We start from the raw sequence: 17,225 nt of genomic DNA, 5'->3' as shown, positions 1-17,225 counted from the left end.
ACTTCTGCCCTCTGACATGAATGTACTTGAGGCTCTGTATGAAATACTTCACGTGTTGATGTCAAAACTAACGTGCTTTCTTTTACTAAACGTGCTTTTGATTCATTTTGATTACCAGTGGGTTGTGCGATAACCCACGAGTCCACAGCCTCAAGGGACTCCCAACACACCTCGAGACAAGCCCAGCACAGCATTCTGTCCTTCCTGGTCTGGACGCACAGCAGCAAAGGCCCCGTTCCAGGCACAACACTTCCCACAGGTGCCGCCCGAGGTCGAAGGTGGCAATGAGGACCGTGCCGGAGCCAAGCAGCAGCTGAAAAATCCTGGAGACCAAACCGGACTTCATGCAGAGCTCACGGCATGGCCATGGCAGCCCTGGGGATGCCTCTGGCATGGCGCACGATGCTCTGCACTGCCCGGGGCTCGGGCAGCTGCTCTTCGTGCGCGGGTTCCTCACGGGGCTGGACGGGACAGACCTCACCTGACCTCGCCTCACCTCTAGAACTGGGCAGGGCTCACCTCGCCTCACCTCACCAGACCTCCTCCCTTCAGGGATCTGGACGGGACAGGCCCCACCTCACCCCGCCGGCCCACACGGAGTTGGGTACCCCCGGCCCCTTCCCAGCCGCTCCCGGCCCCACGCCCTCTGACAGGAACGCGCCCCGCTCGCTGTCCAGCGGCCCCGGGACAGCGGAGGAGCCCGGGGGGGGCTCGAGGAGTCCGAGCCGCCCTCACCTGTGCCCGGCCGGGCCACCGGGGTTCTCCCGCCTGGCGCATCCTCGGGCCGGGCGCGCTCCCGAGGCGGCCGCGCGCTCCCGGGGCGGCGCCCCCGCCCGGCCCGCGCATGCGCGACAGCCCCGCACCGCCCCTCCGCCGGTCAGCGGCCCCGAACATGGCGGCGTCTGGGAGGCTTCACGCGCCGCGTAAGGGACAACCAATCCTGCCGCCTGAGATGGGCATGGAGGCGGGACTTACACTGACGGACAGAGACAGTAGCCAATGGCAGATCAGCACGGAGTGGCGTCACCCAACTCTGGGAGCTAAGTGAGGCGCTCTAGGCTCTAGGTGTGTGCCCAGACTGGGGTTCCAGGAGTGGCTGCCTAATGACAACGGTGTGCCTCAGGGAGCCCGGGACACCGCCGGTGTCACCAGCACCAGGTGCTCTGACGCTGGCTCTTCCGTGCCCAGGCCTCCGAGCCCCGTCAGCCCCACAGCGCTGTGAGGTTAGGTCGCTTCTGGGGACCCTACGGAGGGCAGAGCACCACGCCACCCAAGAAGGAGCCTCTGTAAAGCCACCACGGCCCGAGTGAGGACAGGACTTCTCACATTTCTCTTCATCCTCCCCAGCATCACACGAGCAGCTCCTCGCCAGCTCCCAGCAGTTGGGAGAGGAGGACCTTGGTGGCACGTTCTGTTATTTCCCTCGCTCGCTTCAAGTGAGTAGTGAGCTCTTGAGGAACTCTGCAGCCTCCCTATTGGTGTGGACATTGTGTAGTGCCTAGTGTAGCTGGTGCTGACATGGGGCACCCTGTTATTAACAGCAGCATTGTCATTTCCTGCTCTCTTCTCTCCTTGGCAGGGAGCACCATGGAATGTGGCTGTGCAGCTGGAAGGGGCTCTGGTAGGAGAGCAGCTCTGTGGAGTCAGCAGAAGGTAAGACATTAACCTTTAGTTCCACCAGCACCACAGATGGGAACACGGGGAAGGCATTTCCCACTGGAGAAGGTCTTGGCCTCATCAGTGCCAGGAAACGTGAGAACCAGAATAGAAATGAAAAGGAAGGAAGCAAACAAATACACATCATTATGCAGTTGTGAAATGAGAGAAGATGAAGACTCAAATGCAGAGAGGAACTGAACATCAGAAAGAGCATGGGAAGAGATTAAAAGGTCCAGAGGGGAGAGCAAGAGGGATACAGAACCTCTCACTTGTCATTCTTGTGGATCTTGTGCCCTCTTATCAGCAAATGTGCTGGTGTTCCTGTTTCCTCATGCGGGTTGGTCTGCAGATGGCACCTCAGCTTCAGCCAGGAAGTTCCACTGGCTGGTGGAGCAGAGTGAACACCCTTTCTTCTGGAGACACATGTGGCTGGGCTGTGTGTGTGCCCAGCATGGTGTGGAGGGTGGTTACTATGGATGCTGATAGAAACTAAAGGGAAGGAAATGGCAGATGGGAGGAGGTTTTACTCTGAGCATGAATAGGAAGAGTGGTGGTAAGCAGTGGGGAGCAGCAGAGACTGTACTCACAGAGGCTGGGGAGACAGAGGGGCCTGAGCCTGCTGACTGCTGCACATGTCCCTTTGGTGGCAGGGGTGACACAAGTTGTTTCTGGCCTAGTGGATGTTCATGTCCTAGTGTCCCTCATGCCAGAGGTGGCAGGGGAATACAGGGGCTGGGCAAGAGTTGAGGTCTGGGTGCTCATGGCCAGAAGGGGGGCAGGGCTCTGCAGGGCCATGTACATCCCACAGCCACTGATCAAACCCATCCCCATGTCAAACCGCAGTTCCCTGGGGGCTGGCAGGGTGTGTGTGTCCCCAGCTGGGCTCAGTGAGCACACCCGATCACCAGATGGGTGTGGACATCACCCCATACCCTTGCCGTGACGGCAGCACTGCTTCCTCCAAGGGGTCCATTCCCTGCTGCAAGACAAAACAGACTGGTGGCATGGGGAGGTGGTGCTGTAGGAAACTGGGAAAGTGACAGGGAGCTGCCAGGCTGGGCCCCAGACCAGTGGGAAATGGCCATCAGCAGCTCCCAAGGCCATTGCGCAGGTCTCGGGGCCAACAGTATGTGGTCAGGATGAAACCAAAGGAGGAATCAGAGCAGACAGGAGATAAGAACTGACTGAGGCAAGAGAAGGGGAAGAGAGGGTAAGCCTGTGAGCAAAGAGGGAACTGCCTGGCCCAGTGGTGAAGGGGCAAGGTCCCAGCAAGGCTTCAGCTGCCCTCGGCTGAGCAGTGAGCCCACACTGCAGAGAGAGACGGAGACTCCCGGCCAATCCCACCAGGCAGCCAGCATGGTCACCATGAGGCTGTTGGGAAGTTTGGAGCTCTGGCTGGCCAACACCTTTCTGCCCCTGCTGCTCCTCACCTGGCTGTCAGTTGGTGAGTCCCCCAGTGCCCTTGGCTCTGTTCTGAACTCTTCCCTCTTTGCTTATGCCTGCAGAAGGTGTGGAAAGTGCCTGCTGCTGCTTTTACCTCTCCTCTTGTATCATTTAACCCCTCTTCTGCAGCAACACCTTGCCATGTGCCTTGCAGAGGGGTCCCCCTTGCAACTGTGCGTGCACAGGCTGTGAGCTCTAGGGGCTTTGAACCAGCTTTGCCTTCAGCAGCAGGGAGAGAAAACAGCTGGGGGGAAGGAAACAGAAATGCTTATAAGTCTGATTACTGAGGAGAGGGGTCAGCTTCACATGGCAGATGTGGATATTCCTTAAGACAAAGCCTGTAGGTTTGTTTTTTTTTTTCCCAGCAGGAATTGCTCACCAGATTTCAGCCACAGTTGATGTGTTGGTAGGGTTAGATGTCATCTTGCAGTGTCTGCCTCAGGCAGGCTTGAGCAGCACTGCCAGGGAAGTGAAGTGGTTTAATGTCATCTGAAATTATGGAAAACAGCAGAATGGAAGTGATGTAGAGAAGAAAAATTATCTGGCCCAGATCATCTTTGTCAATGTGAACAAAGCACATGCAGGAACATACACGTGCAGGGTGGAGAACACAAAGAACATGTCCAAGAACAGATGTTCTGAACTAAGCAAGGGTGGTAAGGAACAGAAGTTCACTAACACCCCTCAGAGTGGAAAGAAAGGACTGAAGAGAGGTGAGAGAGGGAGGACTCAGCTGAGAATATATGAAGTGACTTCAGCTCAGAGGTTCAGGGGTGATTCTGAAGTACTCCAGGGTTAGGGGGTGAGGCTTCCTCCTGGAGGATGTTACTATATTTTCTTTTGCTTCTCTAGGGCTGATCATTGTCCACTGCCAATCCCCCAGTCCTGCTTCATGCTCTGTGAAATGGTGGAGCATGAGGCACTTCCTGTTTGGGTGCCTATGTCACAGGTGGGGGATGTGCTTTCCCTGTGACCCTCGTGTTTTCAGTCCTTCCTGAGACACAGAAAAGTTTGTGCAGTACACAGCATCCAGTGGCACAAGTCAACAGGCAACATTTCAGTGTTGAATGCTGAGGAATGGTTAGCAGCCAGGTTTGGAAAAGATCATCAGCTGCTGCAGAAAAAGATGGTCACTTCATTGTGTCTTTTGTGAGAGACATGTGGGACAAAACCCTGCAAGATCATATAGATGTATTTCAGCTATCACTTCTGGTTTTGTTTCCTCCAGGAACAGTCAGTCTGCAGGCAGAGCCAGTCACCACTGTGCAGTTCAAGATTTGTTTGGAGAATCTCACGGTGCAGGTGAAGTGGTACAAACCTGAATGTCTGGAGGAGGAGATTCAAATCAACACTGTAGTTCTTGGAGAAAACTGTATGAATTTCAGCAGCTCAAGCCTGTGTATAGCCTGCACAGAAATCTGTGTGTGTAGGGTCTCCATCACAAGACCAAACTCGACAGGCACTGGAAGCAGCACACAAACAGCAATTCTCAGAGAAAAGTGTATGAATTTCAGCAGCTCAGGCCCGTGTATAGCCTGCACAGAAATCTGTGTGTGTAGAGTCTCCATCACAGGACCAAACTCCACATACCCTGGAAACGGCACACAAACAACGGTTCTCAGAAAAAACCGTATGAATTTCAGCAGCTCAGGCCCATGTATAGCCTGCACAGAAATCTGTGTGTGTAGAGTCTCCATCACAGGACCAAACTCCACATACCCTGGAAACGGCACACAAACAACGGTTCTCAGAAAAAACCGTATGAATTTCAGCAGCTCAGGCCCATGTATAGCCTGCACAGAAATCTCTGTGTGTAGAATCTCCATCACAGGACCAAACTTAACAGACGCTGGAAACAGCACACAAGCAACAGTTCTCAGTAAGTGGCAGTGGGTCTGTTTCCATGGGGGAGATGAGTGGGCAGACAAGGATGTTACATCCAGCACTCCTCTGGTTCTTCCATGTGTTGTTTCCCCTGAAAGCATCCCGAGAACTGGAGGGGCCAACCCAGCACAGTCCCCTGGTTACAAGAGTGGAGGGTAGGAGGAGTCCTCAGGGAAAAAAGAGGGGGGAGCAGTAAGGGAGAAAACAGCCAGGTGTTTTACCATGTGTGGGTGGGACCCACTGCCAAACTGGGGTAGGCACCAGTGGATCAGAGGCTGTGATGCTGGGAAAGGGCTCTGATGCTCCAACTACCCCCTGGATGAGTTTGGAGACCATTCCCCACAGGATTTTGTCAGCAACCCAAAGTCGGAGGTGGTTCAGGGTCTGGAAGCCGAAGTCTGGGAAGGAGCTGACCCTGCCATGAAGGAGGCAATGGCAGCATGTGTCCCTGCATGGGGGGATGGTGGCTCACGAGTGCCTCTGTGATGTTGCGTGTGCAGACTTCCTGTGCATCCTCCTTGGCTTAGCGGTGGGGACGCTCCTTCACATGCCAGTGATTGGCTTCCTGCTGTGGCAGCGCAGAAGGAACAGAACAGGTCAGCATTTCTTCCTCAACTGCTGGTCTGGACAAAGCCAGACTTGGGAGATGTCCATCTTTGACATCCTACTGCTCTTGCTCACTCCGTGTTCCCTTCACAAGCCTGTCCTCCTGAACAAGCTGTCCCAGTGTGGTGAGAAGGTTCATCCCCTTCCCTTCCTTCTGACCCCTTGCTGGTGGCAGTCTGGTTATGGCACAACCTGTTAAGTGATTGAAATAGGTCTTGAATATCTAGAAGTGTCCATCTCAGAGCTCTTCTCCAACCCTTCCAAGGGTTTTTAAGCCTTTGCCAACCCCTCCAGCCCCTTGGCCATCTTCAGAACCACATAGCCAGTGTCTCATCCTGTTCCACAACAAAAGCAGATGTTTGCTTCATTCTTTCATTATTTTCCTTATTTAAAATAATGATCACTGTCACTATTTTAACTACTACTTAAACTAAGTTTCATTTTTCAGGAGAGCTTCTGAGTGAGGAAGTGGCAGAGAAGAATCAGACCAGTATGGTAAGCCAGGGAGAGCTTTGCACATATCGCTTCCTCCTCCCTGTCAAAAAAGCATTATCTGTTGAATACCTACTTAAAGGATTTCATAATAAAATCAGCTTTGCTTTCTGAAAACATGGTCCTAAACACTTATTAATTCCTATTAAATAAGGGCTTATGAGTGTTTGAGTAGGTGGTACTTCTGAGCAATCTGGGTAATGCTTGGGCAGCACAGAGAGTTTTGCCAGTGGATATACATTAGCAGGGGAGACACAGAAGGAAATGGCAAGGCTCTACTCATTGCTCTCTCCCTGCAGGCAGCTCTGGTGACAGAGGCTGAGGACCTGACCTATGCCAACCTGAACTTTGAAATGAAAGTGACAGAACCTACCTCCTCCAATATCATTTACACCAAGATCAAGCCACTGCAACAGAAGCAGAGTGGTGGGGATGACAGTGCTGCCAGCAAAGATGTGAATGTCTACTCCAAGGAAGAGGGAGAGTGAGGGAAGTGAGCAGCTTGTTGTCCACCTGTTGGGGTTGTCCTCAAAAACTAGGTGTTAGCTCGTACAGCAGTGCACTCTTGGTGACCAAAGACCCCTATTATCCCTGAGTGGCTGCAGACCCCTGCTTTATATTCCCCTGAAAGAAGCCACATCTCACAGTGAGGGCAGAGCTCTTGAGTCTGTTTTCCCCTTGCCTTCTGCAGCTCCAAGCACTGCCAAGCCTCAGCAACTCTTTTTCCCCGTCTCCAATCACTGGCAGCTTTTACTTCTCCAGCTACTTGCTCCACATTCAGGAATGACCCTTGGACACTGTGTGGCCAACAAGGTGTTCAGGAAGAGCTTGGTCGTGGACGTGCTGCATGCCATGGCCATAAGAATTCCTGGAGCAATTTTTTGGATTTTCGCTAGAGCAGGGACCTGCTGTGATGTGGGTTGACCTTGCTCTCATTCACTCACTTGAAACACAAGGGACAAGGATGGCAAAGCATTGCTTGCTTCACAGAGGTGCTGCTGCAGTGATGCACATGGATCCCTTTTGTACTGGGGGTGGCTATATTTTTTTGCTGGTTTGGTGGTGAATACCCTTCTCATGGGTAGAGCACTCTCTTTTGTGCCCTCTTTTATTGATAATGTTGTGTTTCTTGTGAGTTTTTCAATAAAATTACGATTCCCACTTGTGCTCTCACCTGGTGTTTCCTCTGCTGTTGGAAGAGGATGGGGGAAGAGGAGCAGCTTGACTGGAGTTAATTTTCCCACTGGGTTTGAAACCAGCATATGGCTCTAATGATTTAGTGTTACAGCCACAATAGATGCTGAAGTTCAGAGATGACCCTAAGAAGATAATCCAGATCTTATGGGTTATTCTCAGAGCATATGATGCAGCTTGGGCAGATGTCCAACCACTAAACAGACACCAAACAACCAAGTGGTGTTTGCCTGACACAAGTGTATGAAATCCAGGAGTGCAACCTAAGAAGGGGAAGAAGTTGCTGGAAGACTGGGGCCAGTGGCTGACCCAGAGTGGGATCATAGAACAGAAGCAGCAAAGAACACCTTGAAGTGGTGTGGAGATGGACTCTGAGAATCCTGGGAGTGAATAAAATGGAAAACAACAAATCAGAGTAAAGTGAGGGAATGTCAGTAAGGGTTGACAGAGCACCCATTAGATTTTTGAGTTCACTCAGCTAAACAAATAAGAATGTATGGAGGGGACAACCTTGAAAATCACTGAAATTGAGTTAGAATGATTTATAGAGGGATTATAGAGAGAAAGAATAAGGAGGACCCCTCCCACTGAGTTTTGAGTGGACCCTTCCGCTTTTCAAACCTTTCTGGCAACAAGGTGCACTTTAGTCCAATCTTAATCTCAGACTTGAACAATGCTTTGTGCCTAATGAATTATCCATACAAAGTTTATCACAATTTGGAGTAACTACATGGATTAGTAATGTTTCATAGTGTATTCTCAGCAAGCTCTCAGTTACTTACCTGAGGATCTGTCATAGGTGGATACTGAGGATATCTCATATCTCCACCTTGGCTAAGGGAGGGTTCCCCTCATCTCAGGTAAGGTATTTCTAATTTTGAGAGGGCTCCCAGCTCAAGAATGGAGTCACTGGTGTGCAGTCCAGCTGAAATTCAGGGACAGCTCTAATTGGGCTTTTCTGGTCATGATAACTGGTAGAGTGAAGTAGTGGTCTTCTGGTCAATAGGACAGGTAAGATGGATTTCTGTTTAGTATTGATTTCTTGTTTGGTGAGAAGTGTATCTGTCATGGGCCAGGTCCTCACACCCACCCCATCAGCTTCTCTGCCAGGCATGGCATGATCCATGACCAAGCTCCATTCAACGCCCCATCTACATTCCTGCCACCAGTGACACAAACACCTGCACAAGCTTGGCTGTGATGGGCTAACTGCTGGACTCCAACAGTTACCTGTCCTCAACAGTTAACTCTGACCTAAAAGGATCCCATTCTCTATTACCAGGCTGGGCAGCCCTTGGTCTGGACCAGCACAGCCCTTCATTCATGTCTATAGCATGAAATGACTTATGTTATTTTAAGGAGAAAAGGGTTTTAAAAAACCTTCAACTAAGGGACAGACTGCTCATTAATTCAAGAAGAGTTGAGCCAGACACCTCAGATTTGTACTAACAACATTGGTAGCCACTTATTATTTGCCAAGTGAAGGGGGGAAGTTTCAGAGGAGGCAAATATAGCTGCAGAGTTTTTCAGAATCCCACTGGTCAAAACAGAAGGCCATGACTAAAACCACAAAGGACATGAGCAGAATGACATGCTCACTAAATTGCAAAGAGGAAAATTAGAAGGCTGAGGCATAAATCAAATTAACAAGGGCTGCCAGAGGCTCTGCATTTGCTTAACTGCCTTAAACAGATGTGGAGGGAAAAACATGGTTCTTTGCTTCACCAGGGAAGAGTTATTGATCAATGAAATGGAGGAAGCTGGGACATTCATAGTGCTGCATTTGCATCCTCCTTTATGGCCAAGGTTAGTGGGGAATCAGATCTGGGATAGCATTTTTAACAGGGAACCAGGCAAGAAGCTATGAAATAGCCTTGGAGCAATAACACCAGTGAGAAAGAGGCAGAGAAAGGCAGCCAGGGCTGCTGGAGGAACCAGTGCAGGCAGGCAGGAAGGGTGGGGGCAATCTTTGCCCACTGGCTACTTTTAAAAAGGTGAAGCAACTACTATGGGCAGAGCTGAGCCTCCAAATTTCACTTCTCAGAAAGATGCTATCACAAGCAGTTAAGCAAGTATGTGAAGATAAAGCAATAATAAACACAACACCCTCCTTGCCCCAGACTTCTCCATATTGAGAGGGCCCCTTGTTCCTGTGTGCACCCAAGGCAGGTGGGTGAAACATCCAAAATGTTTTTTTCCTGCCAGGAGCATGGAGTGTGTCCTTGCTGTCCGCCAAGCTCTGCTGGCCATAAAAAAGGAAGCCTGACTCATGCAGAGAAACAAAAGTAAAAGTGCTGCTTCTCCCAGTTTGAGCAAGAGGAAAGCAGAGTTCAGGGTAAGAGCTGCCTTTATCAGGGACCTCGTAAAGAGATCTGATCTTCTACTATCAGTGAGGCTGAGAAAAGGCAATAAAATCCCCAAAGCTGTAAGAGTGCAGAGACTTTTGCCCATTTCCTTATATCACTAGCAAGGAGCAACAAGTTGGTTGGACAGGTGGTTTATCACATAAATCCTGTCTCCTTGGGAGCTGTTCTTGCTGAAGACAGAGATAGGGACTAGGGAGGAGTGAAAGGGGGTCTGAAAGCTGTGCTCTGGAAGAAAGAGCTTCAATCCCACCAGTGATAGCCTGATGCAGTGCAAGTGTGATTCCCACAGCAGCATCTCAGCAGTCAGAAAGGAGTTTTCTTAAGTTTACATTAACATCTGTAGTTTCCAGTACATACCACATATTCAAGTCAAGTTCTCAGCGGAACAATTTATGGAGAACTCCAAGATGCAACCTAACATTTGAACAGTTTAAGAAGTCGCTGAGAGGCTGAGTAGAAGGAAACACACTTAGAATACCACTAATACCAGCCTTAAAACAAAGGCTTTACTATTGGTCACTTTTATTTCAAGAACAGAACAGCCTTTCATCCCAGCCCCCTCCATGAGTGTAGTAATTCAGGTAGCACACAACAAGTCACATCCTGTTGAGCAAGAGCTCCAAACAAAGCAGTCCCCACTGAGACACTGGATGTGGGCTTTCCTCCTCCCCCTCCCTGGGTGAGAAGCAAGCCCAGCACAAAATGTGAACAGCACCCTAATCCAACACCTGCAGGATGCTTTTCTAGCAGTAACTATACAAATAAATAGTATCTCATGGAGAAGGAGCAGAGGGCCACACCATAGATCATCCAGAAATTAAGTTATTGCTAAGTTCTTATGTCTTTGACACTGCAGGTAACTCACTTGGGTAACCACCAAGAGAGGTGACAGTCTCAGATTGCCCTTGTGTTATCAGTTAGTGTTGGACTGAAAGCTGTGGGAAAACAAGACAGATCTTGTTTCATCAGCTCTGAGCCTTAAAGGCAGGAGTTTTTGGTGGGACTGAACGTTCTTCATTTTGCTGAAAACAGCTGGGGGTAGGGGCTCCCAACACACTTGAAAATTCATCATGCCTGCCAGCCTTTCCCATGCACACTGCTAAGAGTATATACTGCTAAGGGCACTCCCTGCTCCTGACTTGCCACCTGCAGAACCACCTCCACATGATAAGGGGCTGCAGGTTCAAATTTCAAAGACAGCAGGAGCCCAGTCACGCCACAGGCTGAGCCAGAGCTGCTGATTCACCAGGGAAAATCAGGACTAATTAGAGCTGCAGGACATGGGTATGGGAAATGCCACAGGCACACAAGGACAACCTGACATGTGACTGTACTTCCCTCTGCTGGTGGGACACGCTGTGACGGCCAGCATCCAGGATCAGGTCAGGTCAGCCAAAACAAGGTGTAACATGAAGTCTAATACGTGACTTGTCACCAGAGGATCAGGTAGCCCAAGGCTGATGAAAAGCAGTGAGCTCACAGCAGTGTCAGTGCCTGCAGTATCCCTCCCCACATGGAGTATCAGCTGGAGAGCATTAGTTTGAGAGGATGAGGACAACTGCAGGAAAAACCTCAGAGTGATGGAAAATCACCAGAGTCCTTGGCAGGACACATCTTTGTTAGGCATCATGCAGCTGGTTCTCTTGCAGGAGAATCTTGTCCCCAGGCTTGAAGGCAGGCATCCCCAGGTAAGGGCAGCTGGCACAGCGGAATGCATCCCCCAGGTAGCACTGGCAAGGGAAAGAAAAGCACTGTCTGTAATCAGGTGCCACTTTCAGGTCTCTTGCCCTGTGATATGGTTTCTCCAGGTCAAGAGATGTCATGCTACTCAGAATCTATGAGCACAGAGACTGCTTCCCTTCTACCCCATTCTCAACACATCTGGTTAGTGTGGATGGCAGAGCTGTGCAGGCATTGGGCTCACACAGAAATGAGTCTCCACCCCACTTAGTGTGCCCATGCTGAGGCAGCCCCCTGAGCTCCCACAAGGCAATCCTCACTGGGCAGATCCCTGGTTAGGCTATGAGTAGAGAGGGAAAGGCTCACTGCTCACTCTGATTCCCCCAGCAAGTCAGAACAGACAGCATGTGCTGGTACAGAGTACATGGGCACAGAGCAAAAGCTGAAGCTCTGCAGAAGCTGCACAGGCAGCATGTGGAAACAGTGATCTAGATCAGGCTGCAGTGACTAGGGAACACAATTCTTACACAGAGATCATATACTGCAAACCATAGTATAAAGACAAAAATTACTAATTACATTTCCACAGGCAGATTTGGGCTGTGAGCTCTTCTTCTCCTGTTCCAATTCTTCAGCCAGGCCACATGTGCTGTAGAAAAACAAAGAAGTCACCTGCATCTTTCTGCTTAAAGGTCATCAGTCATCAACACTTGTGCCAGCCCTACTCACGTGCAACAACCCTCACTCTGTCACACGACAGAGATGACTCTGGGACTCACACTCTTCCCTCTGTTCTTCAACACCAGGTTTTGTGTAACAAGTGTTGAAACACTCCTCAAGTTTAAACTGCGTGGGAAATGACACTAAAGCACTTGCTACATGTGCTATTTCTCCTTGGAATGTGAGAAACCAGCGTTTTAGGCAAGCTGCACAAGCTATGCAGTCACCTCCAAGATGGCTGTTGATAATATACACCATCATGATAATTTGTAGCAGTTCACAGGTCAATTCTCACAGTATTTGGATTTACATTCAAATAATTAAGATAAGAAAGGACATGAACCAAGAGACTTAGGCTCCGAAGAACAGCAAATTACCTACAATCTTTTTTAAATCCCTCCAACTCTTAAGAGTTTAATGATGCAGTTGAAAAGTTCACTGATACATGAATTCCAGCACTGACCAGTTCTTGCAGGCTTTCTTTTTGCCCATTTCTTTGCAGGATGGAGCTCTGAGGGATGATGGATCTGGCTTTTTCAAATCCTCTGAATCCAACAGTTCATCAGAGTCCAAAAGATCCTGAACACACCATGGAAGACAAAATGCAGGAAATGGATTTTTCAGCAGGGAATGATACTGCTGCATTATATTAAAAGAAATGGTGCTATCTGCACACTGGCTATTAAGTGCTGTAGCTCTGCCCTCTTATCCCTGTCTCCTCTCTGCCCTTACCACATCACTGAGCTCTTCAGACCCCATGAAGGAGATGAGCTATTCTGCCTTAGGGAGGTTTTTTTCTCTCTGAAGTTGTAAAGAGACATGACTGAAAGTATTTAGAATAGGAAAGAATGGGAGGAGAGAAGGAACAGCAAAGCCTCAAAGAAAACCACTTACCATCCCTTCATCATTCATATCACTGGCAGACAGTGTCCACAGCTTGGCAGCAGCTGGGTCCACAGAGGGTTTTCCTGGAGCCAAAACAAAGGAAGAAATAGCAGTTATTCCAGCCTTTGCCCCATCTACTCCAAACAAATACAGTCGAGCAACTTTGGAAAGCCCCACTTCATAGGTTTTTACTGTAACACTCCCTACTTGGGAATTGTCTCCCTGTTGCAAGTGATGCCTGTCACTGAGAGCCACGAAATCCAGATATTCAGCACGCATCACTCCTTACCTGAAGGACCAGGTGTCTTGGCAAAGGAAAGCTTGAGCTGACTTGAGGATCCCACTTCAAAATTGGGCTTCCTGCCTTCTATCTGAATAATGAGAAGGTCATTGCCTTGGTAACCCAGATGTTCTCCGACAGACTGGGCCTCCTCTGGGGTCAGCACTTCCTTTTGCAGCTGCCAAGCAAGATTTTAGGTTAATCTCATGCAGAACCCCTTCTTTTAACACCAAGCCCAGCTTTCCAGTGAACAGAGAGTGGGTATTTTCAATCCTAAAGACAAACACTATGTTGATAGTAACTAAAGTTTGTGCCAGGCAGTGGCCATGCACACTTACAAACCAGGGTAGCTAAAAACCTCATCACCCAGCAAATCCCCAGGTAACAGCCCAAGGGCATTTCTGGAAATGGTAAACACATCCTTACCTCCTTCACTTCCACCAATCCAGAGAGAGTCAGAGTTGTGAGGAGCTTGGCTTCTGTCTTGATTTTACCATTGTCTCCTGCAAGACACAAAAGCCGAGAGTAGGGGGAGGCAAGAACAAGAATACAGCTCACTGAGAAACCTGAAAGAGCAAGAACTTTAGAGGGAAGCACTTGAGCCAAACTTCTGCACCAAAACTGGGCCCTCTCTAGTCAACAGCTGAACAAACCAGAAAAAGCATCAGCAGCTTGTTCATTAGAATAACAGTGCGGGGTCACAAAGCCATTCTAGCTCCAAATACATTTTATATATGCCAAAACCAATACCCATCAAAAAAAGATGAAAAAAAAATCACCAAACAAACTCCCTTCCAAACATTTTTACCTATTAAACTACTCATGAAGTTCTCAAAACATGGACTCCTAGATGAACACACTACATTAAGAACCACCTTGTGTTCACCTTCTCATGACTCATCCACCTGTCCCATGGCAGGTGCTCTGGCTTTTCTCTTCAAACTCAGACCAAACACTTTCAACCTTTTCTGAATAACTATTTCTCAACTGACTTCTGGGGCAATCTCTTCAGCATCTGTCACCTGTTTTTAAAACCACTTTGCAAGCTCCTCAGAAACACAACATCTGCAACTACTTAACACTGGACCCTGAGGAGAAAACAGCAGTCACTGAAGCTTTTCAATGTAGTTGAGGAACAAGCCTATCCAGCATTTTTGCTAAGGGAGTGACTTGAAACATCTCTGATGTATACCAGCTTAAGCACAGGACAAAAACCTTGTGATTTGGGTTAGTGTGTCAGCAGAATGAACATCTCTCAATGTTGATCAGGGTTCCCATTCTTTCTATTTCAGCCTAATCCTCATGAGAAATGCCATGTTGCCAAGGAAGCAAGATTCTCTCACCTGATTCTGTAACCACTGGTTCTTTCAGGAGGACACGGCCCCCCGGCTTAAGTATTCGAGCTATTTCAGCCAGGATCTCCACACTGTGCTGTGCTGTACTACCTGGGACCATGCCAGAAAGGATTACGTCGAAACTGGACTCCCTGTGAGCTGCTGCAAAGAAAGAGGAAGATGGTACAATTTTACACGTGTAACACACAGCTTAATACACCAGTTTCATCTCCACCATTCCTCATGCTTTAGTACAACAGCAGTAACTGATTAAAGACACCAATCATAGAAGCACGGCCAGTGTGTATCACTTCCCCTGCTGTACTGCCCAGGGTTAAGAGTCAGCAGCAAGTGCTGTCAATGTTCCGAGTGCTGACTTCCAAAGTGGGAAGGTGTTGGCTCACACAGCAGCAGAACCCTCTCTCTTCTAAGGAAACTGTGAAAAATTAAACTCATTCTTACACTGAGGCAGCTGGTTGACATTTTCCACAGAGACACTATTATCAGCTCCCACCAGTGTTTGGACTTTATCCACCAAATCCTTCAGAGCTTCAACCGGTGAGGAGCTGTCCCAGACAATGGCCACGCGCTGGCCTGGAGCGACTCCATACTCCCCCATTTCAGCAGCAGCAAACCTGGCTGGGGGAGGAACAGGGCAGGAGAGAGAGGAAGGGTAAATGCAGAGCACAGCATGAACCTCTGTGGACCGTGACTTAATCAGCTGAGTTGTTTTACAAACGGGGATAATTTTCTGGAGGTTTGCGGTTCCAAGTTCCCACAAACTGAGTGTTAGCAGGACGTGAAGAAAGTGCTAAACTTCAGGGCATATTTCAATTTCTCTCCAGCTCACTCACTAGTTTTGCTGGGAGACTGCAAGCCATGCTTTAAATAAACCAACAAAATAACAAAAAAAACTTACCTTCTTTCCTTAAAAATCTGAGGAAGACAAACACAGGATTTCTGGATTTCCTGAGCAGTGACAGGTATTGACATTAAACACTGCCTTGTCTCTCCTACTCCAAACACAACCTAGCAGAGATTGCTTACGCAGTACATGAGAAGTAAAAAGTAACTTTCATCATTCCCAGAATTCCAGATTGAGGCTCTTCCTACCATTATGATTGGTGGCACCAGGTGAGCAAATTACAGGGAGGGAGAAGAACAGAGTGCAGTGAGAGCTTCAAGAAAGATGTCTCCACTGATATTTTATATGAGACTGCATTCCTTGTATGGCAATAGTAGCCCATCATCACCTGTTCTCATAGCAGCACCAGCTACTGAACCCAATGACCTCCCCTCTTTCTTCTATCCAACACAAACTTATTTTCTTCCTAATTTAACAGGGCCACAAGAGAACAGAGAGCACTGTTGACCAGAACAGCTGCCCAGTGCATCTTCAATTAGCTGCAAACCTCACGTCTGCTTCTGGAGAGACAGTTTTAAGCAAGGTCTTTACCAGGAATCACTACATCACACATCCTGGGTAATGCCTTACTGCCACCACGTTGTCACTAAAGCACAGCTCATAGATATGCTATACCAAATTTAACTGCAGTGAGGTGGGGAGGGATTTTAACCCACAGCCCTTTCTGGCTCTGGGTGCTGTGGACTCCTCCTCTCTCCTGGAAATTGCAAACAAGTTCAGAATGGAACGATTTGTGCCTTTTCTGAACTACTGTGGTAGGAATTCACACTAAAACAACCACAATGCCAATCCAGTAGGGAACGTACACCTTGGATATACACTGCAGGCTGTAACACCTCACAACTAGCTTTGCATGTGTGACACAAGCCAAGCAGCTACAGCAGACAGCAGCATTTGTAAACACACACATTAAACCCATTAAAAGTCACCTTTCCCAAGAAGAAGGCAGAAAATCTCGAAAGATACCTAAACTGCTATGCTAAGGTGGGAAAGATAAACCCGAAGTCACACCTTCCTCTCTGAGCAGCAGGTTATGACCACGCAAGATCACTCAGAGCCCAAACTGCAACAACAGCAACACCTCCCTGAGATGCGGGGAGGAGGCCGAGGATCCCGTGTGGGTGGTGTGAGGAGAGGCCCTTATCTCCATATCACACACATTTAACAGTCCCTGAGGAACAGGGCAAGGGAAGGGGTTAAACAATAGCGGAGGTTCTGCTTCGGCAGATTAGAAAGCTGCTGTGCTGGAATGCGATGATCGTGACGATCCCTTCCAACCCAAACCATTCCAGGGTTCTCTAGCGCGTCAGGGCTGTAAACTGCTGCCTCCTGACGCAGCACAGCCAGCTCCCGGCGGCCCGGAACGCTCCGGCTCCCAGGGCCGGGAATGCCCTGGCTCCCGGCGGCCCAGAACGCGGCGCAAGGCTGTAAGCCTTACAGTAGCTGCGCGTTTTAAGCACATGGAGAAGGGGCTCAATAAACCTCTCAGCCACCTCGGTTCGGAGGGAGCAAGGACAGGAGATACGTGAGGAAAATTCGTGAAGGAATTACTTACTTACTTACTTACACACAAACACACACACACACACACACACACACACACACACACACACACACGCACACACCACCTCCCCCCCAGGCGCTTCAGACGACGTCTCACGAAAGATTTTTAAGGGGAAGGGGGGAAAGGGCCCCGTCCCGCGCCGCTCCCCGCTCACCTCCCGCGGCCTGGCCCGCTCGGCTCCGCTCGCTCGTCC

The 17,225-nt window shown here is 49.2% G+C and overlaps 2 protein-coding genes across 8 annotated transcripts; one reads left to right on the top strand and one right to left on the bottom strand.

Moving 5' to 3' along the window:
- The first annotated feature begins 1,080 nt into the window (after positions 1-1,080).
- Positions 1,081-8,317, top strand: LOC134048415 (uncharacterized). Of its 4 annotated transcripts, none has more exons than XM_062500159.1 (5): positions 1,081-1,436; positions 1,580-1,653; positions 4,331-5,582; positions 6,041-6,087; positions 6,384-8,317. In XM_062500159.1, exons 3-5 carry the CDS (start codon positions 5,447-5,449, stop codon positions 6,570-6,572), a joined length of 372 nt encoding a protein of 123 aa, XP_062356143.1. In that variant the 5' UTR covers positions 1,081-1,436; positions 1,580-1,653; positions 4,331-5,446; the 3' UTR covers positions 6,573-8,317. The 4 variants fall into 4 exon arrangements, with proteins under 4 accessions (XP_062356143.1, XP_062356140.1, XP_062356139.1 ...); XM_062500156.1 differs by lacking the exons at positions 1,081-1,436; positions 1,580-1,653 and adding an exon at positions 2,850-3,103 and having other exon boundaries at positions 4,331-4,981; positions 5,487-5,582; XM_062500155.1 differs by lacking the exons at positions 1,081-1,436; positions 1,580-1,653 and having other exon boundaries at positions 3,507-4,981; positions 5,487-5,582.
- A 1,811-nt stretch (positions 8,318-10,128) lies between these two features.
- CIAPIN1 (cytokine induced apoptosis inhibitor 1) lies at positions 10,129-17,216 on the bottom strand. Of its 4 annotated transcripts, none has more exons than XM_062500377.1 (9): positions 17,187-17,216; positions 15,006-15,182; positions 14,553-14,705; positions 13,636-13,712; positions 13,219-13,387; positions 12,939-13,012; positions 12,508-12,623; positions 11,904-11,973; positions 10,129-11,374 (listed from the first exon to the last, which is right to left on the bottom strand). In XM_062500377.1, the coding sequence occupies exons 2-9, from the start codon at positions 15,160-15,162 to the stop codon at positions 11,264-11,266; spliced, it is 927 nt and encodes a 308-aa protein (XP_062356361.1). In that variant the 5' UTR covers positions 15,163-15,182; positions 17,187-17,216; the 3' UTR covers positions 10,129-11,263. The 4 variants fall into 4 exon arrangements, with proteins under 4 accessions (XP_062356361.1, XP_062356358.1, XP_062356359.1 ...); XM_062500374.1 differs by lacking the exon at positions 17,187-17,216 and adding an exon at positions 15,463-17,180; XM_062500375.1 differs by lacking the exon at positions 17,187-17,216 and having other exon boundaries at positions 14,553-14,702; positions 15,006-17,180.
- Positions 17,217-17,225: the final 9 nt, after the last annotated feature.

Source organism: Cinclus cinclus, chromosome 11 (genome assembly GCF_963662255.1).
Source record: "Cinclus cinclus chromosome 11, bCinCin1.1, whole genome shotgun sequence".
Lineage (NCBI taxonomy): Eukaryota > Metazoa > Chordata > Aves > Passeriformes > Cinclidae > Cinclus > Cinclus cinclus.
Note: the sequence above shows the minus strand (reverse complement) of the source record. Positions and strands in the feature narration are given on the sequence as shown.

Coding starts and splice junctions, on each gene's coding strand:
- LOC134048415 (XM_062500155.1), top strand. CDS start 4,180: ATGGTTAGCAGCCAGGTTTGGAAAAGATCATCAGCTGCTGCAGAAAAA. Junction 4,982..5,486: donor CACACAAGCAACAGTTCTCA/GTAAGTGGCAGT, acceptor TTGCGTGTGCAG/ACTTCCTGTGCATCCTCCTT. Junction 5,583..6,040: donor GCGCAGAAGGAACAGAACAG/GTCAGCATTTCT, acceptor TTCATTTTTCAG/GAGAGCTTCTGAGTGAGGAA.
- CIAPIN1 (XM_062500377.1), bottom strand. CDS start 15,162: ATGGGGGAGTATGGAGTCGCTCCAGGCCAGCGCGTGGCCATTGTCTGG. Junction 13,388..13,635: donor GATTGGTGGAAGTGAAGGAG/GTAAGGATGTGT, acceptor CTTGCTTGGCAG/CTGCAAAAGGAAGTGCTGAC. Junction 11,974..12,507: donor AAGAAAGCCTGCAAGAACTG/GTCAGTGCTGGA, acceptor GTTTTTCTACAG/CACATGTGGCCTGGCTGAAG.